The sequence below is a fragment of the Chiloscyllium plagiosum genome, unplaced genomic scaffold, assembly GCF_037043375.1.
Source record: "Chiloscyllium plagiosum isolate Xiang-an unplaced genomic scaffold, Cpla_swu_hap1 HiC_scaffold_22, whole genome shotgun sequence".
Lineage (NCBI taxonomy): Eukaryota > Metazoa > Chordata > Chondrichthyes > Orectolobiformes > Hemiscylliidae > Chiloscyllium > Chiloscyllium plagiosum.
This window is the reverse complement of record NW_028270160.1, coordinates 48,400,441-48,426,922: the sequence shown is the minus strand read 5'-3', so window position 1 is coordinate 48,426,922 and position 26,482 is coordinate 48,400,441. Positions and strand designations below refer to the sequence as shown.

At 41.3% G+C, this 26,482-nt stretch overlaps 1 protein-coding gene across 2 annotated transcripts in view; it reads left to right on the top strand.

The window, feature by feature from the left end:
* Nucleotides 1-10,645, top strand: part of htr7 (5-hydroxytryptamine receptor 7) — an 87,589-nt gene extending 76,944 nt beyond the window's left edge. Inside the window, exons 2-3 of one of the 2 annotated variants that reach the window (XM_043712437.2) lie at nt 705-1,373; nt 9,386-10,645. In XM_043712437.2, the coding sequence (XP_043568372.1) occupies nt 705-1,373; nt 9,386-9,395 (679 nt within the window). In that variant the 3' untranslated portion in view covers nt 9,396-10,645. Of the gene's footprint in view, nt 1-704; nt 6,064-9,385 lie in introns of those variants that run through there. The other variant, XM_043712436.2, reaches the window with a different exon arrangement.
* Nucleotides 10,646-26,482: the final 15,837 nt, after the last annotated feature.

The following is a 26,482-nucleotide window of genomic DNA, read 5'->3' as shown; positions in this document are numbered from 1 at the left end:
TATAACTGTGATAGTTTCGAACTGATCTGTTCACCAATGTTAATACACATCTCTTGAGCAGGTGAGGCTTGAACCTGGATCCCCTGGCTTAGAGGCAAGAGCACTCCCACTGTACCACAAGAGCCCTCAGTGGCAGGTTTAATTTATTTTTCTTTCATGAAATGATAAATTTACATTTAATTTTAATCCTGTCTGCACCAAATGGAATTTATGCCAGTGAGTGTTGGTCATCCAGCCTATTGGCATTCACATGAAGTTGGTATTTCTTTGCGGTTGGCAGAAGCATCAAGAGAGTTACCAATTGTATAATAAATGGTAAACAATGCCCTAAGTATCTATACGTAGGAAATGGTCTGATCCTCATCAGCTCTTTTCTCATCAACCTGTTTAGAGATGTTATTACACACCACTGGAGTGGATGGGACTGAACCCAGGCCTCCTGACCTCGAGGTAGAGACACTACAACTGTGCCACAAGGGTGCCCACAGTTGATGTGAACATCTTGGAGCCTTTTACAATACTAAAGTCACCATGTCAATGCAAGTTGTTGTAGACTCAGTTGTGGACATGGAATTAAGTGTAGCCAGCAAAGATCCTTTCTGTTATGGTGACAGTCCTACACATAAACATTTTTCTTAACTTTCAAAGGAATAGAAAGTGATTGTGTTGAACAATCGCCAATGACCATTTCTTTTCTGTTGCAGGTATTTGGGAATAACAAGACCATTGACGTATCCGGTCAGACAGAATGGGAAAGGCATGGCTAAAATGATCCTTTGTGTGTGGCTGCTGGCTGCATCCATCACACTGCCACCTCTGTTTGGCTGGGCCAAGAACATCAATGACGGCAAGGTCTGCCTGATCAGCCAAGACTTTGGTTACACCATTTACTCTACAGCAGTGGCATTCTATATCCCAATGTCAGTCATGCTGCTTATGTACCATCAGATTTTCAAGACTGCTAAGAGGAGCGCTGCTAAACATACATTTGCGGGCTTCCCTCGGCCAGGTGACAAACGCATGAGTGAAGCCGCAAAAATAGGAGTGAAACCACGCAAGGAATCAGAAGAATGCACCCACTTTGCCCGACTTCTGAAAAATGACAGGAAGAATATGTCAATTTTCAAAAGGGAGCAGAAAGCTGCGACGACCCTAGGCATTGTGGTCGGGGCATTCACTGTGTGCTGGCTGCCGTTTTTCATACTATCTACTGCAAGACCTTTCATCTGTGGCACTGAGTGCAGCTGTATACCCCTTTGGTTGGAGAGAACGATCATGTGGTTTGGCTACACAAATTCTCTGCTGAACCCATTCATTTATGCACTATTCAACAGAGACCTGCGGACAACCTATCACAATCTGCTGAGGTGCAGGTACAGGAATATTAATCGTAAACTTTCTGCTGCGGGCATGCACGAAGCTCTCAAGCTGGCAGAGAGGCCAGAACTGGTACTGTAAGAGGGACAAGGTTCTTTGAAATGGAAATACCTCAGGGAGAGAAGAATTCTCTTTAAGTCTGTGAACTGTTGTTGCTGGGTCTTGGGCTTTTTAGAAATAGCTTCATTCATCAGGTACCTTTCATGCAGCAGAGTGACTCCCTGAGATGGGCTGGTTCTCTAGATAACATCAGGTGGGAGTATGATAGTAGTTCAGCCTTTTTAGTGGGCACCATGTAATGAAGTACTCAGGTTCCCACTGGACTCTTCATTTGCCCAATCAACCTGAGATCTTAGGAGATCATTGGGCCCGAGATGCAATGTTGAAGTATCACTGGATGCGGCCAGTTCTGCTACTACTGAACATAGAATGGCCAAACCAGTGCTGTACTGCATAGTGCTCTCCCTGACAGCATGCACCCACTTCTCCCTGATGAGTCAGCACTCCTCCGTTCTGTTTGTCACCTCCCCGGCTCAACTATCCCTTTTAGCTGATTGCAACCAGGTATGGTCTGCAGACCAGTTGTCATGCTTTATTTTCTTCTCAATCAGCAAGCCTCTCAAAACACCAAAACAAAATGGTTTTTGACTCTGATCTTTCCCATTCCTCTCCCAGCCTGTCCCTTCAAAATCAACGTCATCATGAGACAAGTAAGCCATCAAAACTTGCCCCACCTTTTTCAGACTGTCATCTTGTGTCACTGATCCCTCAATTCCTACCCCCCAAAATTTTGGAGAATTGCCTGTGTCGAGCATTGTAACTACCCAACTTCTGGAACCATTCTTAACAACTTTGATTGTATATTAGAAGGGGTAATGATTAAAGGAAGAACCAGCATTTATGTAGTGCCTGTCATAACCTCAGGACTTCCCAATGTGCTTTATAGCAAATTAAGTACTGTTTAAAAATGTATCTGTTGTTAAATTGATGAAATTGCAGCAGTTAATTTATACACAGCAAATTCCAATCATTATAATGACTAGGGCATGTGTTTTAAGTGCTGGTTGAGGGATAAATATTAAACAAGAGAGAAATCCACTGAGCTTCTCCACAATACTGATATGGCTCTGTTATGTTGACCTGGAAAGACAGATGGGCCACTAGTTTTGCATTTAATCTGAATTCACCAACAGTGCAGCACACCCTCAAAAAAACCATGAGATTATTATAACAGGAGTATGAGTAGGCCAATTCGTTCATCTAGCCTGCTCTCTCATTCAATACAATATGGCAAATTGTAGGTAACATTACTTTCCTGCCTGTACCCCCACCCCATAATCCTTGGTTTTCTTACTAGATCAGAAACCATCCCCCTCCCCCAAGATCTTAAATGTTTCAATTGAATCACCCCTCATTATTCTAAACTTCAAAATATGTGAGCTCAACCTTTCCTTGTAAGACAATATCTTTGACCCAGGAATCTTGTTAGTCAACCTTCTCTGAACTACTTCCAATGGAAATATAAACTATATTTAAGCTTCTGCACTTGAGACTCTAGAATACAACTTAAACACATGACTCAGGGATGCAAGTACTATCACTGAGTTATAGTTGACAAGTATGACATTCATTCCCTTTTATCTGTTTCAAACATTTTCATTAGGTTCTTTTTTTCTGGAAGCTTGAATGGAAACTCTGGATAAAACATGGACCAGTGTTAACTTGGAAGTATTCTCCAGCACTGAGTCCAACTTATGAAAAAAATGGGGAGAAGCCAATGAAACATCTAGCCATTAGATTAGATTACTTACAGTGTGGAAACAGGACCTTCGGCCCAACAAGTCCACACCGACCCGCCAAAGCGCAACCCACCCAGGCCTATTCCCCTACATTTACCTAACACTACGGGCAATTTAGCATGGCCAATTCACCTAACCTGCACATTTTGGACTGTGGGAGGAAACCGGAACACCCGGAGGAAACCCACGCAGACATGGGGAGAATGTGCAAACTCCACACAGTCAGTCGCCTGAGGTGCAAATTGAACCCGGGTCTCTGGCGCTGTGAGGCAGCAGTGCTAACCAAATTGAGCAATGGAATTGCTCATAGTGGTATTGTTACTAGTTTAGTAATCCAGAGAGTCTGGTAATGCATAGTAGGATTTTGTGGTGCATTGATAATGTCCCCAATTCTGGACCAGAAGGCCTGGGTTCACAACCCAACTGCCCCAAAGTTATGTGAAGATATGCCGGAACAGGTTAGTTGATGTAGTGTTTCAGAAGGGGGTCTAGTGACACAGTGGTATTGTCACTACCTTTGGGTTAGAAGCCTTAAGTCTGAGACATGTTGTAACATCTCTTTAGTAATTGGAACCAGGTGGATCCTGTAGATGTGAGATCGTTGATTGGGGTCATTAACCTGGGCCAATCAGGAAGCTCTGGCTGACCAAAATAAACAGGGGATTTTTTAAATTGTTTTTTGCTGTGTTTGTTTAAGAGAACAAAAAAAAGGGCTAGATTGGAAAATGGGGCCGGATGGGATAACATGCCAGACTGGCTAACACGGTCAGACTAGATAATAGAGCCCGATCAGAAAATGGGACCGGATGGGAAAATAGAGTTGGACTGGATAACAGAGGAGGGTGGGATACTAGAGCCAGATTAGATAATAGGGCCACATGGGATAATAGCATCGGACTGGATAAGAGAGCAGAATGGGATATTAAAAAAAAATATATATATTAAAACAGGGGATTTAGAATCTCCTCAGTCCTGTGGACTAACTCTGAGCTGGCTGGCCACAGCTGGAATACTGTGCACAAGCAAATAAAGGGTGACTTGGTGACAGGATACCGGTCTCTGTGCAGTTATTTCAATCTCTGAACAGGTTGATTAAAAAACACATTGCCACTGCAATCAGAGAATGGCTATGGTGGGGAGAAAGAGCAATTCCACACTGAGCAAATTGAAACAATAGTCACAGCAAGCGGGTGGTAGGGTATCAGGATTAGGTGGGAATATGGAGTTGGGATCGACCCGTGATCTTATTAAATGGTGCAGCAGAATCAAGAAGCAAAAATACTGCTCCTGCTCCTGACACATACGTACATCTGGCACTCCAGGTCACCAGAGGTTAGTACTGGGTGAAAGTTGTAACCAGAACTTTAGGAATAATTTTTGATTGTCATTTTTCCAGACCAGTGTTTACAATTGAGTTCTTCATTACACGGACCCTAGAATAATTTCAGCTAAGTTGGCATTTATTATTTTCATTTATCATATGACCTTGGAAAATTTGATAGACTCTTGGGGGAAATTGTAAATCGTATACAACAGATTTGAAACACTTTCTTTGTAGGCAAAGGACAAGACAGAGACATAGGGATGAGGTGCATAAATTCCTTCTAATTGTGAGGGTAGATACATTCAAGAAAAGACCAAAATTTACCTTCGTTTTCATCCCTGGTCCCCCAAAATCTCAGTTCTTACAGTTTGATTTTTGCCTTTAATTCTAACCTTGGTGTCACTCTCAGGAATTTCTGATTATGTCTCCACAGAGAGAACTTTGTATAATTTATACGAAGCAATTCCATTGAATTAAACAGAACTTCAACTCTTGAGAAATGGGAAAAAAAATTGAACAACCAAGAATAGGGAGATGTGAATTAAGCTAATTGCACAGTGGTGCTTCACACAACCACTTCGATGGAAACCGTTTAAAGCTTTCTGTGTAACATCTAGCCTAATTTTGGAAACCATCTATTAATTTTAGAATTGCAGGTGGTATTTTGAGAGACAAAAACAGAAAGGATAGTACTTGGTTTGACAGGTATTGGATATTCCACTGACATGGAGAGTTGGCATTCAGCTGGAAGATGAGTTTCAATCTTCCTTTTCAACTTAATGACTAGAAGTGAAAAATATACCGGGGTAGAAATTGTTTTTTTTCCAGTTGGTTACTGAGTAGAAGATTGCTCAGATTCTTGGATCATTGGGATCTCTTTTGGGTAGAAAAGAGCAGTTCAAAAGTGACCTGAACTGGAAAGGGACCAATATCCTGGTGAAAAGATTTGCAAGTTCTAATTATAACCCTATTATTCTTATGTATATCTGAGATTGCTCTACATATTTGCTCCTCAATTTCCCTCTGACTGTTTGGGTGGGGCCTATAATACAATCCTATCAAGGAGCCTTTAAATTATTGGCGAGGGGGTTTCGGGATTCCTAAGTAGTAGCGAAAATAGAAAGACAGATTAGGATGATTCTGAATCAGAAAAAAGCAAGTTAGTTAGAAAAGACAGATGAGCAAGTCAGAGAATGAGGTAGCTCTGAAGAATTAAACTGCTTTTATTTTAATGCAAGTGGTCTTACAGTAAGGATGATGAACTCACGGCATGTGTGAAACATGGGATTGGTTTGTCATAGTTATTACACAAACTTAGCTGAGGGAAGGACAGCTCAATGTTCTGGGTTTCAGATGCTATAGGAAGGATAGGGAGGGAGGCAAGAGAGGAGAGGGAGTGATGTTTTTGATTAAGGAAAACATTTCTACTGCAATTAGAAAGGAAATTTCTGAAGTATTGTCCAGTGAAAATATATGGATTGAAATTAGAAATAAGAAAGGCATGATCACCTTGATAGGATTGTATTATAGGCCCCACCCGAACAGTCAGAGGGAAATTGAGGAGCAAATATGTAGAGCAATCTCAGATATACATAAGAATAATAGGGTTATAATAGTAGGGGATTTTAATCTTCCAAACACTGACTGGGACTGCCATAGTGTTAAAGGTTTGGATAGTGAGGAATTTGTTAAATGTGTTCAAGAAAAGTTTCGTTAACAGAATGTAAATTTTTCACTAGAGAAGGAGCAAACCTTGACCTTCTCTTGGGAATTAAGGCAGGGCAAGTGACTGAAGTGACGGTAGGGTAACATTTTGGGACTAATGATCATAATTCTATTAGTTTTAAAATAGTGATGGAAAAGGGTAAGCCTTCCACAAGAGTTAAAGTTCTTCATTGGAGTAAGGCAACTTTTAATGGAGTGAGCCAAGAACTTTCAAAGTTAGATTGGAGTAGAATATTTACAAGTAAAGGAATGACTGACAAGTTGGAGGCTTTCAAAAATGTGATAAAGACAGTTCAGGGGCATTATGTTCCTGTTAGTGTGAAGAGTAAGGCTGGTAAGATTACGGAACAATGAATGAATAAAAATATTGAGGTTCTAGTCAAGAATAAAGAAGAATCATATATTAGATTATAGACCAATTGAGATCAAATGAATCTCTTAAAGTGTATAAACAGTGCAGGAGCATTCTTAAGAGGGAAGTCAGGAAGGTAAAGAAGGAATAAGAGAGAGCCTTGCCAGATAAGGTTAAGGATAATCCAAAGAGGTTCTATAAATACATTAAGGCAACTAGGGAGAGAATCAGGCCCCTTAAAGATCAACAAGGTCAACCTCAGAAGATGATTGATGTAAAATGAATATTTCATGTCAGTTTCTTTTTTTCCATGGAGAAAGAAATAGGGGCTGGAGAACTCCGGGGAATAAGTATTGATAATCTGAAAACAGTTCACATTACAGAAGAAGAGGTGCTGGAGATCTTAGAAAATGTAAAGTTGGATAAATCACAGGGCATTATCAAATGTGGGAAGTGGTGGAGATTGGGACAATTACAACATTTAAAAGGCATCTAGATGGGTATATGAATAGGAAGAGTTTAGAGGGATATGGGCCGGGTACTGACAAATGGGACTAGCTTAATTTAGGACATCTGGTCAGCATGGATGAGTTGGACTGAAGGGTCTGTTTCCATGCTGTAATCTCTATGACTTTAAATGTGTCCAAAGATATTTTGGGAAATTAGTGAGGTAATTGGAGGGCCCCTAACAAAAGTATTTGCATTATCTATAGCCACGGGTGAGATACTGGCAGACTGGAGGGTGGCTCATGTTGTACCTTTATTTAAGAAAGACTGTAAGGGAAGTATAGACCTGTGAGTCTGACATCAGTGATGGGTTAGTTGTTGGAGCTCATAGCATTAACATGCGTTTGGAGAGGGAAGGAATGATTAGAGATAGTCAGCATGGCTTTGTGCATGGGAACTCATGACTCATAAACTTAATTGATTTTCTTGGGGAAGTAATCAAAAAGATTGATGTTTCCCTTGGCTTTAGTAAAGCCTTTGTTCAGGTTCCACATGGTAGACGAATTAGTAAAGTTCGATCACATGGGATTCTGGGTGAGCTTGCTAATTGGATGCAAGATTGGCTGTACGGTAGGAGATAGAGAGGAGTGGTAGTGGTGGGTTGTTTTTTAGACTGGAACCCCATGACCTTCAGGCTTCCACAGGGATCGGTACTGGGTCCACTTTTGATTTCAATTTATGTAATTGTTTTGGCTGAGAATATGGGTAGCATAGTTAGGACATTTGCAGATGACACCAAAATTGGTTCTATAATGAAGGAGGTTATCTAAGATTACAAAGAGATCTTAATCAATTGGATCAATGCGCTGAGGAGTGGCAGATGGAGTTTAGTTTGGATAAGTGCGAGATATTGCATTTTGGTAAAGCAAACATGTGCAGGACTTATACAATTAATAGTAGGGCCTTGGGTAGAGTTGTAGAACAGAACGACCTTGGGATTCAGGTGGATAATTCTTTGAATTTGCGACACAGGCAGACGGGTGGTTAAAAAGGTGCTTAGTACACTTGCCTTCATTGCTCAGACCTTTGGGTATAGGAGTTGGAATGTCATGCTGAGGTTGGACAGGACGTTGGTGAGGCCTGTTCTCGCGTACTGTGTGCAGTTCTGGTAAATCTGTTAAACGAAGGATATTATTAAACTGGAGAGCGTTCAGAAAAGATTTACCAGAATGTTGCCAAGAATGGAAGGTTCAAGTTATAAAAATAGGCTGGATAGATTGGGACATTTTCACTGGAGTTTGGGACGTTGAGGGGTGACCTTATAGAGATTTATAAAATCATGAGGGACATAGATAAGATGAATACCAAAGGTCTTTTCCTTCAGGTGGAGGAGTTCAAAACTAGGAGACATATTTTTAAGGTGAGGGTGAAAAGATTTAAAAAAAGACGTAAGGGGCAACGTTTTTACATAGAGTGGATGGTGTGTGGAATGAACTGCTAGAGGAAGTGGTGGATGCAGATACAGTTACAATATTTAACCAACATTTGGGTAAGTTCATGAATAGGAAAGGTTTGGAGGCCAAACTCTCACACTTGGGATTAGTTTAGTTTGGGATGTGGTCGGCATGAATTAGTTGGACTGACAGATCTGTTTCCATGCTGTATGACTCTATGAAAATGGCTCTATTATTTTCCAATTTCAATTAAGTCATAAGAATTGTTCCTCATCATTCCAATATTATGGAGATGTTTTGATGTGCAGATGCTCACAAAGCTTTTTGACTTGAATGTCTGAACCTTCAGTGAACATAAAAAAGACTTTCCGTTAGAATGAGTGAGCTGTAAAGATTTTGATAGATTCGTTGGACAGTGAGCGGTTGGTGTTGCATGTAATTCATTCAATGCTGCCATCTATCTGAGAAAGAACCCAAGAGTCCAAGTAAAAATCATTCATTCCATCCATTTTACTGTCTATTCTTAGACATTACTTCATCAGGATATAATTGATAAGCAGGTCCATAGAATACTGTTCATGCACATGTCAAACACCACTGTTACCTTGGTAATGCACAGATGATGGTACTGGTAAATTGGATTGACGATATGTTTGAATTTGACCTCCCCATTCCTTGCCACTATTTAGGCCCCTTTGCTGTGTAGTGGATTCTGGAATGAAAATAGAGCATGTTGCTTGCAGGATCTATTTCATTCAACAACTGACAACCATTCTTCAAAAACTATGATCATACCACCTCCAATACCTGTATTGCATTGGTTAGGATTATTATTGTCAGTGCATTTTAATTTTATGCCAAAACAAACTGGTGCTATTGTGCTGTTGCTTGGACTTTACACCTACAGGGAGAAATAAATTCCATAATCATGCGATCCCATGGCAATGTGACAGGATGTTTTACAGGCTTTCTCAAGTATCCCCAGAATTCTTCAGAAACAATCACGGTTTTATAAGCTACTGCATTATATGATGGATACCTATCATTTGAAGAATGGAAACCCTTCAAGATAGCTGATCTCAGCAAAATAGAAGATTATTCCATACATTTCCATGAGTTAAGTTGTTTTGTATCTGGCTTTGTGCTCCCCTTCTTGTGATGTAAGTTGTATGAAATGTGAATATCAAAATGTGAATTGCAGAATATATGTTCATGTTGGATTTTGTCTTTGCTGATCAATGTTTAATATATATCACATACTGCAATGCAATTTACAGATGGACAAATTATTCTATGTTCAAGATTATGTAGCCACCAACAACAAATTGTATTTGAGGTGGAACTGAATGCTCCCACAAGAAAAAAATTCCTTATTTTTTGGATATGGTTTATGAAGGTATTAGGCAGGCACGTAAAAGGTATGACTCCATGCTCGCACTCCCTCCAAGCTGCTCAAGTGCATGACTGTGGTACAATCATGGCAACAGGCTGCTCACAAGCTGGCCCCCTTAAGGTACTGAGTGTGCAGCTGCACAACAAATACAAAGCTACACTGAAATAACCAGGCTGTGCATAACAAGGAAAATTTAGGGGGGCTATTGCTGATCATTGATCATTGTCATGCGACAGCAGATCATGAAGAAACAGGTTTTCCATACTTTTTGACAGTTTCTTCTGATTAGGCTTTGTTACAGCAAACCTGTTGTTCATGACTGTATTTGCTATTCATTGTATTTACACAGGAATAATTGTTGCTTGAAATTGCAGTTTATGTGAAGTATTTTTCCCAAGAATAATCCATTAAATCAACTATTGCAAGCACAGTTTCTTCTCATTAAACTGCCAATGATTAATCCAGATACCATTCTGCACTGAGGCTTAGCTAATTGTTTGCCTTCAGAACATCTTGGGATATTCAGGAGATTGAACATGATGCCCAGGTCTGAATCGTAACAAAATCACTGTTATACCGACCTTGTGATATTTATTTTTTGTAAATATATGGAATACTTAAAATCCTGGATTTAAAAGAGATTAGAAAACAAAATGCCTGATTTAACCCAAACGACACATGGTTTTGTGATATTGATTGTAGTCAAAAGACATACTCATGAAGAGTCTGTAAGCATTAGGAATGTAACTGAAACATTAAAGACGATGTCCACAAGTTTTGTGTTTTGACTTGCATGGCTTACCTTGTTTTAATTGCTCCTGTTGGGATGGACATTAAATCAAAGATGAGAGGGATGAGTGGTACTAGTTCAAAGTCAGAAACTGCAGAACAACAAGGGTCCCAAATGGTCTGCTGAAGTTAGAAATACTTTTTGTCATTGTTTCCTGGGTGTGACCAGCCAGATTGAGATGTGTCAAGAGGATACAGTTTATACTGCCAGGTACAGCCTTTTGAGTGAAGACAAGGAAGGATGAGATCTGTGATGCCAGGTGGTTGGGGTTCCAGGGAAGATCATGGTCCAGCTTTGTGTAAAATTACAGAGCTGGCGATGATCAGGGTTCACAGCTAGGCAGCACTGGGGAGACAGGGATTGGAATGGACATGCTGGTAGCCAGGGGAAGACCAGAAGCTAGAAGATCAGGAGAAATTGGAAAAGGAACAAGGTGAGAGATTGGAAACCATATGGAGGGGTTTGTAAAAATGGAGATGAGAGATCACAATGCTCAGGAAGGTGAATCAGGATCAGTGGCCATCTAGAGCAGGTTGGTAAGGTAGCTACAGGGCCTTGGTGAAATTGATGTATCAGCAGATATGTGGTATTGCACTGATCTCCTGGATCCAGGAACTGTCAGTTCCTTTCACCTGTATTCTGTCGAAGAAAACACCACTGATTTGAGTTACAGTTAAAATAATTGCTGAATAGTACACACACTCACATTATGCACATTACAAATGCACCAGCAGGTTCAGGAACAGCTTCTTCCCCGCCATTATTAGACTGATGAATGGACTCTGTAGCCTCAAATAATGCTGATCTTGCTAATAACACGCTTGCCAAGTGCATGCCCTGTGCAATGTAACCTATAAGCCTCTAAGTTTTTCTGATCTGTACATCCTTGCTTACTATGGTCTGCATGTATTGCTCACAAACAAAGCTTTTCACTGTACCTCGGTACATGTTGACAATCAATCAATCAATCAATCAATCAACTATAACCACTTAATTGGCCATCCTTTTCCAGTAGGTTGATTGCTGGTCCTATTTCCAAAAACCTGGATGTGGGCAAGTTGGAAGTGGTTTGGTTTGAGATTCAGATTTTTAAAACTCTACCATTCAACTGGACCAAATACACCCATTTTGGAGCACTCCCCACTGTCTTTACCTTGGGGACCCATTTAAAACATGTCACAGAAAGAGGCACAGTAAAAAATCATTAAAGATACTAAAAGGATTCTTGTATAAGAGTAAACTTAAACAATAAGCAAACAGCAACAAAGATGAGAATCTGTTCCATCCCATCAGGATAAGGATTTTAAATGTGATTTTATGCTTGTATATATTTTCATTTGTATAATAATAATATATTTTTAAAGTTTCATTACTTTATTCTTGATACTTCAGAGACTCCCATTTCATCGACATATGCAAATAGTGGTTATGTTCTGTTTTTGCATGGTTATATATATTTTTGGAGGTTTTTAAAACTGTATTTATACATGCTTCAATTTGTCTGAGTGTTACATCATTGCTGTCCTATTGTATTTATTACCCTCTTTATTCAAATTTTAAAAAACAGCAGAGAGTAGAGGCATGGTAACTGGTCACATTAGTTAAGTAGAATACAGGTATAAAGCCCTACTCCTGAGGTCACACATATTGCATTTGGATTAATAAAAAAACTATACATAGGGTTTTATATCAGTGTATGTTCTGTGCTGGGAAGATGGGTTAAACAAATTAAATTATACCCTAGCTGCGTTATCAACCACCAGAAGCAGAGAGAAGACTGAACACAAATTTCTTCCTCAATTCTGAGGAATTTAATGAAAATAAACTTTCTTGAGTTAGAAATTAGAGACATTTAAAAGGTACAGTGTATTTTTGGTTTTTAAAATGCAGATCTGAGAAACCAGATGATCAAAGTTTAAATCAAAGGCAGAAATGTGTGAAGCAGCCAATACACTTCATCATCCCAGTTTTGCAACACGTAGCTATTCACATCTAAAGATGAACCCAAGGAATGTTTTGGTTTACTGAGAAAAGCAGGGTCCAATCTAGAAATAGACTTGTTCAGACTAGAATTACCACCTCAACAGAATGTCTACATGATATGTGGCAGGATGAGATTTCTATCTGCCCACTGCTGTCTACCATCTACTGCTCACCAACCCCAACCATGTTTGAAATTTCCAGGTAAATTTTATTTAATTACCTTGAACAAATTCCATTAAACTCCTATTTCATCCAAACCCACACCATGACCATCTAGAAGGGGAAGGGCAGCAGATACATGGAAATGCCATCACATGTAAGTTCCCCTCCAAGCCACCCAGCATCCTGACTTGGAAATGCATCACCGTTCCTTCACTTGGCAGGGTCAAAATCCTGGAACTAACAGCAATGGGAGAAATCCAAAATTAAATGTGGTTCAAGAAGGCAGCTCACTCCTACCTTCTTCAGGGCTAGCAGAAACCAACAGTAAATGCTGACCCAGCCAGCGACACCCACATGCCATGTGTGAATGAATTTTAAAAATTGTTCTGAGGCCTGCTTTCCAGTCAATCAGTCACTATTCTGAGTTAGAGCTAGTGCCATGGCAGGTGTGCACTGCATGAAGTTGCGGTCTCCAAGGATAGCAGCAAGTACAAGCCAATCTCCAGCCTCCTCCTGAGATGCTTGCAAATCAATAAGCACTATTGCAGCCAGCCATATCATGCTCTTTGAGGAGAAAGTGAGGTCTGCAGATGCTGGAGATCAGAGATGGAAATGTGTTGCTGGAAAAGCGCAGCAGGTCAGGCAGCATCTAGGGAACAGGAGAATCGACGTTTCGGGCATTAGCCCTTCTTCATGCTCTTTTGCCATTTGGCCGACTTCTAGGGAAAGCAGTCGATCAAGGTTAACAGACAATACATTATGTAGTTGTGCCATGAAGAAACGTTATGGGAAGTATTATCAGTGCTGTCTGCGCATTAAGATCTATACGCATATATTGACAAGGTTAGAAGTGGCTTTAACTAGGACATATGAGTAAATGCAGTTAGAGACTTGTCCAGTGGTGAGCGCATGTTTTGTGGTGATCCAAAGCAATAGGTAGGTCATAGATATCACATTGTCTTCTCGCAGTTACCAGGAATGTCATCGCACCTTCTTCAAGCCGTGGTCTTCTGGCTGATCCATGTCCTTGGGAGCTTTCATTCTCTAGTGGAACTTCTGAGGTGACCTTGTCAAAAGGCAAATTTATACAGCAAGCAGCACACTACCAAATCACCCTAAAGTCACAGACTGATCCAATTGTTTGCTGGATGGTGACTCATCGTTTGTTTTATGGGATGTAGGTGTCAGGACCAACATTTGTTGTTCATCTGGAAATGCTGTTGAACTGAATGATTTGTTTGTCTATTTCAGAAGGCAGTTAGGAGTCAATCCTATTGCAGTGAGCCTGGAGTCACGTATAGTCCAAATTGGCTTAGCATGACAGATTTCCTTTCCTAAGGAACATCAGTGAAGTAAATGGATTTTTAAAATGATCAATGATGGTTTCATGATCATTATTACTGAGACTAGCTTTCAAGCCCAGATTAATGAACTAAATTGGAATTCCACCAGCTGGTGACAGAATGGGCCTCATTTTCACAACGTCAACTGGTTCTCTTTGAAAATGTACAGGTGTCATCAGCCAGGGCAACAAATGCAGATAACCTTGCAGGATGCTCAAAAAATCTATTTCTCTGGGTCAAAAGAAAACATAGGCAATTGTTTTAATTTGGTTGATCCGCTCCTGACCCAAACGAAGTGGATATTAAAGTATATGCATTTCATGGATGATAAAGTGCTAGATCCACCAATAACATTTGGTCACCGGATGCAAGTTATGATTCCTGTCACTCAGTAAGGTGTCAGTCTCCTGTAATGTCACTACTGATTATCCAGACTGATAATGAAATAACTAACATGCTACAGAAAGCAATGTGTTTATCTGATTGGCAAATGTTTCTTATATCTTAGTGGCACCACTAAGGAGCAACCATCTTTGATGAAGTTTCCATAGATTTTTATTCCCACTTTCCCTTGTACGTCAAGTTTATTCTGGATATCAATAACCCAAGAAAGTTCTAACAGCCGAATATTCCCAATATTCTGTTTTAAAGCATAATACTCAACAAAAAAGGTACTGCTAGAAATCTTATCTATGCAATACTTATAATCACAAGTGAACCCTTTTATGTGGAATTGTCTGAAGGCGATCAACTTGCTCTGTCACAACTTCTGGCCATTGATCACATGACTCTACCCTGAACTGACTAATGGTGCTGTGAGGTTTAATTTTATTTATACTCTTGTGTTTTGACACTGTCCAGTCTCCAGCAAATAATTGACAATTGGCAACCATCACAAATGTGTCATGTTTTCCACGTCAGTTTGATCGATTAACTCATTAGGACTTGCTTGTGTCTCCTTGGAAAAAATGCTTATCCCTTGCTTTTAATGGACTTTGACATAAAATTTTTGCTTGCATTCACTTTTATGTCAGCCAGCGAAATGTAAGACATTGCAACAAAAGTTTCACTTTTCTAGAGATATGATGACAGATCAGTCGAATCGTGCTGAGTTACAATACTCAGTCTTGGCATATAATTCCTCCTTATTTAGAGTCATAGATGTACAGCACGGAAACAGACCCTTCGGTCCAACCCGTCCATGCTGATCAGATATCCCAACCCAATCTAGCCCACCTGCCAGCACCCGGCCCATATCCCTCCAAACCCTTCCTATTCATATACCCATCCAAATGCCTCTTAAATGTTGCAATTGTACCAGCCTCCACCATTTCCTCTGGCAGCTCATTCCATACACGTACCACCCTCTGTGTGAAAGTTGCCCCTTCGGTCTCTTTTATATCTTTCCCCTCTCATCCTAAACCTATGCCCTCTAGTTCTGGACTCCCCGACTCCAGGCCTTTGACTACTTACCCTATCCATACCCCTCATAATTTTAAAAATCACACAACACCAGGTTATAGTCCAACAGGTTTAATTGGAAGCACACTAGCTTTCGGAGCGATGCTCCTTCATCAGGTCATAATTTTGTAAGCCTCTATAAGGTCACCCCTCAGCCTCCGACACTCCAGGGAAAATAGCCCCAGCCTGTTCAGCCTCTCCCTATAGCTCAAATCCTCCAACCCTGGCAACATCCTTGTAAATCTTTTCTGAACACTTTCAAGTTTCACAACATCTTTCCGATTGGAAGGAGACCAGAATTGCACGCAATATTCCAACAGTGGCCTAACTAATGTCCTGTACAGCCGCAACATGACCTCCCAACTCCTGTACTCAATACTCTGACCAATAAAGGAAAGCATACCAAATGCCTTCTTCACTATCCTATCTACCTGTGACTCCACTTTCAAGGAGCTATGAACCTGCACCCCAAGTCTCTTTGTTCAGCAACACTCCCTAGGACCTTACCATTAAGTGTATAAGCCCTGCTAAGATTTGCTTTCCCAAAATACAGCATTTTGCATTTATCTAAATTAAACGGCATCTGCCACTTCTCAGCCCACTGGTCCATCTGGTCCAGATCCTGTTGTAACCTGAGGTAACCCTCTTCGCTGTCCACTACACCTCCAATTTTGGTGTCATCTGAAATCCCCATGACCTTGTTGAATTGCAAAAGAAATCCGACAGGCTGAATGGCTTACTTTTTTTTCATTTAACTAGCCCTACAGATTAGATTAGATTAGATTACTTCGGCCCAACAAGTCCACACCGACCCGCCAAACGCAGCCCACCCAGACCCATTCCCTGACATTTACCCCTTCACTGAACATTATTTAGTAATGCTAAATTGGCAATTTAGCCTGGCCAATTCATCTAACCTGCACATTTTTGGATTGTGGGAGGAAACCAGAGTACCCAGAGGAAACCCACGCAGACAGTCGCCTGAGGCGGGAATTGAACCCATGTCTCTGGCGCTGTGAGGCAGCAGTGCTAACCACTGTGCCACCATTCCGCCCCCAATGTTAGGTTAATACCTATGATTCAGGGCAGCTTCACAGTTCCTGTTGGGTAAGTGTCCATGGTATAACCAGACTGCACATTCAGTTGCAGCACAAAGTGTAACTCACTGAAGGGGCAGCATGCAGCCTTTACAAGCACTGCATGCTACAGACCTTAGTCAGTATATCCTGGAATGTGGGTACCAAGAGATGAGTGCTGTATACCCACTGGCTGACCTGTCATCTCTCTGTTAGTCTTCCCCTCTCATGTACAACAGCACATTACAGTGGAATGGTTAATGGAAATACTGATTGTAGAATGGGAGTTGGGAGAACAGCAAAAAGCTCCATTGCAAAAGGCACACTGATACATGGGGGAAGCAACTGCAAAAGTAAAAGATCAAAATCAAACAACAAATACATTTTTAATCAAAACTTCAACACAGTTTGTTGTGTCTTTATAATGGGTTCAAGTAGCTCGCAGTTCTGGAGGTGATCTGACCAAGTACTTCTGCTGTAGCCTAGAGATTTTGTCAAAACATTAGCCAGGCACAAAAATGAGATCTCTGCCCCATTATCTAACCCTTCTCTCCAAAATGGTCTTCTAAAAGTTAGACACTATAGATAGGAACATCCATACTGTTAGCTCCACATCTGTAAAAAGGGCAGCATGGTGGCTCAGTGGTCAGAACTGTTGCCTTGCAATGTCATAGACCAGGTTCAATTCCAGCCTTGGACGACTCTCCGTGTGGAGTTGACACATTCTCCTGGTGTCTGTATGGGTTCTCTCTGATTTCCTCCTGCAATCCAAGGATGTGCAGGTTCATGGAATGACCATGCTAAATTGCCTATAAAGCCCAAGGATGAGCTGGCGAGGTGAATTAGCCATGAGAAGGGCAGCGTCCCAGGGAGATGGTGGAAGATGATATGAATGGGATGCTGTTCAGAGGGTCAGTGTAGACTCCATGGGCTAAAATGACCTGCTTCCACACTTTGGGATTCTAAGAATGAACATTTCAATCATCATCAAGAGCAATTTCTCTAGTCTTCAGTTGCGCCAGTGTATATCAAGAATATAACTGAACACCAAAAGACCTTTCCTAAGTTAAGATTTAAAATATATTTGGCCACTTATATTCATGTACAGGTGTTATGTAGACTCAGAAAGAGATCAGAAATACTGAAAAGCAACCAGTAAAGCAAACTGACTACTTCAGAATTTTAAGAATTGAAACTTTTAGAGGGAAAGAATTAAAACATGCTCAGTTAAATGCTGACAGGGATTTAATTTAATCAGAAAAAGGGAGGAAATGTATATTCTAGACAACTTGACAGATAATCTCGAGATCCTAGCCTGCAGAGTTAGAAGTGAACAGCCACAAAAACATTTTCTAATTTAATCTGATGGTCAATTCGTTTATAAAACACTGTATAGTCTGCGCCTCTATCCACAGGGTTCGGAAGAATGAGAGATGATCATATAAAAACATTTAACACCCTGAGGAGACTTGACAGGGTGAATGCTGAAAGAATGCTTCCCCCTGTGGCAAAGTCCAGATCTGAGGGGCACAGTTTCTAAGTAAGGTGTCTCCCATTTACGATGGAGATCATAGAATCACCACAGTGTGGAAATAGGCCATTTGGCCCAACAAGTCCACACTGACCCTCAGTAGAGGTTTCACCCAGACCCATCCCAATCCCGCTACCGAACCACACATCTCTGGACACTATGGGCAATTTAGCATGGCCAATCCACCTAACCTGTACATCTTTGGACTGTGGGAGGAAACTTGAGCACCTAGAGGAAATCCACACAGACATAGGGAGAACATGCAAACTCTACACAAGTAGTTGCCCGAGGCTGGAATCAAACCTGGGTCCCTGATGCTGTAAGGTAACAGTGCTAATCACTGAGCCAGTCACGATCCAGTGAGGAGATGAGAATAACTTTTCTCTCAGAGGGTCATTGGTCTGTTGAATTTTCTGCCCCAGAGACCTCTAAGGGCAGGCCAATTAAATATACTTAAAGCTGAGTTAGATAGACTCTTGACTAATAAAGGAGTCAAAGGGTATTAAGGGGTTGACAGAAAAATAGATCTCGTCCAATGGTGAAGCAGATCTGAGGGGCTGATTGACTACTGCCACAAATATGCATTGTATTCCTATACTTGGAGCAAAGATGTTGTAATGCATGAGTTTAATTGAAAACATACTCTTATGTTATGCTGGAATGCACACTGAAGAAAGAGTGATAAACATTGTATCGTCCCAGAATGTATGAGCTGAATTGGTAAAGACTATGTTAAACTGAACATAATAAGGCTGTGATATTATAACATTGTTGTCTATAGGTTAAAGGGTTAATGCTTGATTGAATGCAGTAAGCACCACCCACTGTGATGATGTCACAGGAACTTGGTCAGAGTAAAGAAGGAGTTTGTAGGACACAGATCTAGTGTGCCCCTAACAGTTTCTGTAGTAACAAAGGCCATTTTCATATAATCTATAAATAATTGCAATGATACAAAAAGCTTCAATTATTTATTCAAAAAGACTCTTCTAGTTAGACCAGAGAGGTAGCTATCCTAATTCACCCAAAATCACTTTGGGCTTAAAGAAATCCACATTTAAAAGTGTAAAAGTAGTGATTGAACCATATTAAGTTGAAGGGGTAAAAACAATGACTGCAGATGGTGGAAACCAGATTCTGGATTAGTGGTGCTGGAAAAGCACAGCAGTTCAGGCAGCATCCAAGGAGCTTCGAAATCGACGTTTCGGGCAAAAGCCCTTCATCAGGAATAAAGGCAGTGAGCCTGAAGCATGGAGAGATAAGCTAGAGGAGGGCATATTAAGTTGAAACTCATTACAGCTGTGCACTTAATAACATTACTGTGCTTTTAGTGATAATCATTCCAGAATGTTATATTTGCACACTGGGAATAAAAATACTAAAGAAATGTTAAGTAAAGATGTATGGTGTTGCTATGCATTTTTACTTTCTGGTTACCTAAAAGTTAAATGGTTATCAAGCAATGTTCATTGGTAGATTATCTTTTTAAATTTATCTTATTTAGGATTATTTGATTTTGGGCAACATGAAAGTTTGAAATCTGATATCATATTCCAAATCCTAAATGTACAACAGCGAATCCTGCTGTGTTGGCTGTGTTACATCAGGACATTGTAATATCCAATCAATTATTCCTCTCTTCATGGGTGCCCTTGTCCAGAAATTGGATTTGTGTCTTAACCAGACTCCAGTTAAAACACTTTACTGATAGAGTCCTAGAATCATAGATAGTAGAAGGAGTTCACTTGACCCATCTGTCTGTGCCAGCTATCCAATTAAATTCGACACTCCAGTTTCTCAGCTCTTTCCCTGCAAATTAGCTCTTTTTAAGCACATGTCAAACTGCCAACTCAAACCTCCTATTTCATGTGATTCTACCACACTTTCAACTAGTACATCCAGATCTCAATAAATATCTCCATGAAGAAATATCTCACCTAGCTCTTTTGCCAATTATTTTAAATCTATGATTTTTGTTTACTGATCTACTTGCCAGGAAAGATAGCTTCTCTCTTGTTCTATCCACCACTATAATTTTGAATGCCTCTGTTATAGTAGCATGGTGGCTCAATGGTTAGCACTACTGCCTCACAGAGCTATGGACCCAAGTTCAATTCCGCCCTCAGGTGACTGCCTGTGTGTAATTTGCATGTTATTCCCATGTCTGTGTGGGTTTTCACTGGTTGCTTCAGTTGCCTCTCACAGTACAAAGATGTGTAGGTTCGGTGAATTGGTCATTCTAAATTGCCTGTAGTATCCAGGAATGTGTGGGTTAGCCATTGGAAATAAAGGGTAGGATGCTCTTTGGAGGGTTAGTGTGAACTTGATGGGCCGAATGGCCTGTTTTCACACAGTAAGGATTCTATGATTAGGTCACCACTTACACTCTACTTAAAGATCACATTCTCAATGTAAAACTTTACTCCCTCGTTTTGATATCATCGTGTTAAACTTCCTTTGTGCTCTTTCAGCATTTTGAAAGACCTCCTGGTATGTGGTATCCAGAAGTTTACACAATACTCCAGCTGAAATCTGGGAACATTTGTAAACATTAAACATGACTTACTTATTTCCTTATTCAGTCTTCCTCTTGCAATGAATTTGTACAATTGAAAAATTTCATCTGTCACATTCCCACTCATGTCACCACTCTGTCAACATGCTCCTGAATTGTCCTAATTGTTAATTACTATGTTGTCACAAAAACAAGAAAAACTGACACCTGGGGAAATCAGAAAAAAAATGTTCACCATCCTTCCTCCCCACTCTATCCCTTAACTACTTGATTACCCAAGTTAGTACTGCCCCTTTAATACCTGGTGCTTCTATACTCCCATGTAAGTCAATCAAATTGCTTTAGACTAACGTTATGTGTACATCTACTGAACTTCATCTTCATGAACTAATTTCTTCTCTGTTCAACAAAAAACTCATTCAGGTTTGTCAGACACAATTGGTCTTTATCAAAGCCATGCTCATCATCTCTAATGAACCCTCACTTCTCCAAGTGCTACTATTTGATGCTACATTTTGTTCTAGCAACATAGGCCTCAACCACAGGTTCGATAACTGACAGGGACACCACATCAGTTCTGTGGAGAAGACCATGCAATTAAGTGTCCATTGGGCAATTCACTAGGCAGTGTCAGGCGTCCATGAGATTAAGGTCCCAGTGCCCCCCCCAAACACCCCACTGACAGCTACAAGCCAATCAAACCGTAACAGTCCTACATTGTCAACAGAGCCACCAAGCTAAATCTAATGAGCATCAACTTTGCACCAAAGTATTCAAGGTAGTTTTCTTGAGCAATATGTCAAGGAACCATCTATGATACACGTTGTTTTAGATTTTTAGCTATTAGATATTTAGCTACTTCATACAATGAGAAATGGCTAATTAATAATCATTCACCTCTTACCTTAAAAATATGTCCCCAGTTTTGAACTCTCCCACCCTAGGCAAAAGACCTTTGCTATTCACCTTATCTATGACCCTCATGATTTCATAAACCTCAATAAGGTCACCCCTCAACCCCCTACGCTCTGGTGAAAAAAGGTCCCAGCCTATCGAGGCTCTCCTTATAACTCAAGCCCTCCAATCCTGGCAACATTCTGGTAAATCTCTTCAGAACTCTCTCCAACTTTCGAATATCCTTCCTATAGCAAGGTCACCAAAACTGTGTACAATACTCCAAAAATGACTTCATCAAAGTCCTGTACAACCTCGACATGATGTCCCAACTCTTATACTCAAAAGATTGAGCAATGAAGGCAAGTGTGCCAAACACTTCCTAACCACCCTGTCCACTGTCTACATGTCCTCTCACCCTGCCTCCTGTAAAAACACTATCCTTTATTCCCAATTCCTCCACCTCTGCTGTACCTGCTCCTTAAAAGACCAATTCAACCATAGAACATCCCAAATGAGGTCCTTTTTCAAAGACTGCAATTTCCCCTCCCCTGTGGTCGATGATGCCCTCCAGCACATCTCCTCCACTTCCCCCACCTACGCCCATGAACCCCACCCTCTCCTAACACAACAAAGGCAGAACCTCCCCCCATCCCGGTCCTCACCTTCCATCCCACCAACCTCTGTATACATCACATCATCCTCTGCTATTTCTGCCACCTACAAACAGACCCCACCACCAGGGATATATTTCCCTCCCCACCCCTAACTGCTTTTCAGAGAGACTATTCCCTCCGCAATTCCCTTGTCAGGTCCACGCCCCCAACCAACCCATCCTCCACTCCTGCCATGTTCCCCTGCCATTGCAACAAGTGCAAAACCTGCGGCCACACCTCCCAAAGTTGACAGGGTGCCAAGGGGTCCAGCAGATACGCCCGCGCAGTCTAAGCAGTTACTTGTGCGAGGAGTTGGGACTAGTGGATGTGTGGAGGCATCTCCACCCTAACAGAAGAGACTTTACTTTCTACTCCAACCCACACAAGTGTCATTCACAAAGTGTCATGTTTTTTATGCCATCGGATTGTTTGGACAGAACATTGGTGTGCAAAATTGGGAATATAGCTGTCTCAGACCATGCGCCAATGTATTTAGATTTTAAAATCGAGGGTGGTGAATGGATGCATGGCACTGGTGCATGGACCCATTCCCGTTAAGGGATAGAAAATTTGTTGAGTACATCACAAGAGAGTTCGGGGCTTTCTGAGATATCAACTCGAGTATGGCCAGTAATCCGGTAATACTTTGGGAGGCCACTAAGGCATATTTACGAGGCCTGATCATTTTGTATTCAGCGACTAGAAGGAGGCATAGGGAGGAGCAGCAATTGATGCTGGAGGCCCGGCTGCAGATAGCTGAGGAACTATATTATAATAGGCCCTCTTTGGTCAAGCTGCAGTGGGTCATGACCCTCCGAGCGGCTCTCAACTCATTGCACGCACAGGTGGCAAAAAAAGAGATCTCCTTCGCTAAACAAAGACTGTCTAAATTTGGAGATAAGCCAGGTAGATAATCTGGCATATCTGGCAAGGAGGCAAAAAACTTCCCAATCTATTACGTCTGTTAGAGTGAAGGTTGGCATGGTTACCCATGAGTTGAACATCAATGTTAGATTGAGGGAATACTTTGCAGAGCTATATCAGTCTGAGTGGGTGAACACAGTGCAATGAGAATGCTGTCATTTTTTGAGAATCTGGACCTCCCCAGTATAAACACAGAACAGGTTTCCCTATTGAATGAGCCTATGACAGGAAGTGCAGGAAGCAATAAAGTATCTCGAGGGTGGCAAAGCACCAGGACCAGATGGATTCCCAAGTGAATTCTATAAGGAATTCATAAATGTGTTGGGGATGTACAACTATTCATATACATGGGATTGTCTTCCACTTTCTCTTAGGGAGGGAATATTTCCCTCACTTTAAAGAAGGGGAAAGACTCCAAAGAATGTGCTTCATACAAACCAATTTCACTATTGAATGTAGATTTTAAAATTCTATCCAAGATGCTGGCCTTGAGTTTGGAAAAAGTCCTGCCCCATATTATAAAAGAAGATCAGACGGGTTTTGTTAAGGGCCATAGCTCCTCCACCAATATCAGGAGGGGACTGAAAACAGTAAAGAAATGCCAGAAAAGATAGACCCCAGGTTTAGTGGTCTGTCTTGACACAGAAAAGATGTTTGACCAGATAGAATGGCCGTCTAGAGTGGGGGGATCCTTTGCCAGATGGGTGGCAGTATTGTATAATGATCCTAAGGAGGCAGTCATCATAGGCAGCACTAAGTCAGATAACTTTAGTATTGGGAGAGGTAGTCGACAGAGGTGTCCTTTTTCACCGCTGTTATTTACCTTGGCAATTGAACCGTTAGCTGAGGCTATCAGGAGGGATCCTGAAATAATGGCACCAAGGGTGGGAATGGGGGAACATGACATCACCCTATATGCTGACGTCATTTTGTTCTTGGCCAATGTGGAGGAATCCGTTCCTCGAGTGATTCAAACAATTAATTTATTTGGCGGTTCCTCAGGCTACAGGATCAACTTTATAAAATTGGAAGCCATGTCGGTGGGGGGGGATTAGTGGAGGTGCCTGATCTGAAGGATGGAATGCAGTTCCCGTTTAGATGGTCATCAAAAGGTTTTTTTATATTTGGGAATTATTATTAACCCTGCTTTCCACCAGCTGTATAAAGCTAACTATGTACAGCTACTGGAGAGGATAAAACAGGATTTGCAGTGGTGGGAGGGGTTACCGTTATCATGGTTGGGCTGAATAGCCCTGATTAAAATGAATGTTCTTCCTCGCCTGTTGTACCCCATGAGAATGCATCTGTTGTTACTACCCAGACGAGTGTCACGGAGGCTCAGTGGTTGGCTTGGGTCCTTTATTTGGTGTCACAGGCGCCCCCTAATTAAATTTACCAAAATGCAGCTTCTGCAGGGGGAAGGACGGGTAGATTTTCCAGACCTGAAGAGACATCAAGTACGTGCCCTATTAGCATATGTCGGTGACTGGGCACGGGGATTGGCTTGACGTTGAAGCCTCCCAGTCGAGATATCCCCTAGTTAATCTATCATTCATGGATAAGATGAAATCTGTGACCAAGCAGTGTAAGAATCTAATCATTTTAAATACGGTGAAGGCCTGGAGGATAATGAGGCAAGACAAGGGCAATTAGTCTAAGATGTCTCCGTTTATCCCATTGGTGGGACCCCAAGGATTTAAACCTGGGGCAATGGACTCCAGCTTTAAGTTATGGGAGAATAATGGAATCTCTTGTCAGGGACAAATATGGATTGTCTAATAGGGATCTTTTCTGTTACTTTCAGATAAGGGATTATATACAGAGGAAGACCACACTGCTGACTCAATGTTACAAGTCAGACGTGGAGAAAAGAGTACTCTGGTGTATGGGCACTCTTTCAGTTAGTACTTTATATCACTTATAGAAAGGATATGCCTTAGGGGACATGAGGGATCTGAGGACATGGATTTGAGAGCTAGGAGAGGATATCTATTAATCTATTAGATTAGATCTATTAGATTACTTACAGTGTGGAAACAGGCCCTTCGGCCCAACAAGTCCACACCGACCCGCCGAAGCGTAACCCACCCATACCCCTACATTTACCCCTTTACCTAACACTACGGGCAATTTAGCATGGCCAATTCACCTGACTTGCACATCTTTGGACTGTGGGAGGAAACCGGAGCCCCCGGAGGAAACCCACGCAGACACGGGGAGAACGTGCAAACTCCACACAGTCAGTCGCCTGAGGCTGGAATTGAACCCGGGTCTCTGGCGCTGCGAGGCAGCAGTGCTAACCACTGTGCCACCGTGCCGCCCATATGTCATTGGAGCTATGGGAAAATGTAAGGAAAATTTCAGTATGTAACAGAGCGCAGGCCATGCAATTGAAGATCTTACACAGAGCTCATATGGCACCAGAGAGGTGAGCTAAGTTCAAGAGAGGAGCATCTCCACGATGTTCCAAGTGTAAAATTAGTATAAGTACTTTCACACACTGCTACTGGTCCTGTTGTAAGAACTAGAGATACTGGAGTGCTACAGTAAGGGAGCTAAAGGACATCCTGGGGATTGAAATTAATGTGGATCCGGTATTTCTTCTTCTGGGGTTGCCAAATTTGCCCTCTCTGGGGGAACAAAGGAAGAGATTGTGCAACATTCTTACCCACTGTCCGAGGAAGAACATTTTAATGAACTGGACGTTGGAAAACCCCCAGGTCTTATGGAGTGGCGTAGGCTGGTGATGGAGCATCTCCCCCAAGACTACCTCACAAATATGGTACACCACAAAATGGAGCAGTTTTACAAGACGTGGCGGCCATTTCTAAACTATATTGGCGCAGACTTATCAGCAATATTAGTCAGGGCAGTAGTATAATCGTGGGAATCAGTCTGGATGCTCATGGGGCCCTGGGAGGGGGAGGCTGAGGGAAGAGAATAAGGGTGATCCTAGGGATGGGAGCCTCAGTGGAGGTGTGATGAGTGAAATAGAATAAATTAGTGGTATATAATTTAATTTAAGTTCATTTGAATTCAGTTTAATTTAATTTTTATTTAATTTGTTTGTAGTTTAATTTAAGTAGATACGTTTGTTCGGGTAGAATAGTAGGTAGTTCATTATTAATAATATCGCGATATGACATTGTTGTACTGCATCTATTTTCCTGATTTTTGGTATTATTCTTGTTTTGTATATAGATGTTTTGTAAAAGATTTAAAAAGGTTTCTAATAAAAATATTTATTAAAAAACTTAAAAATGTAAGCCATAAGTA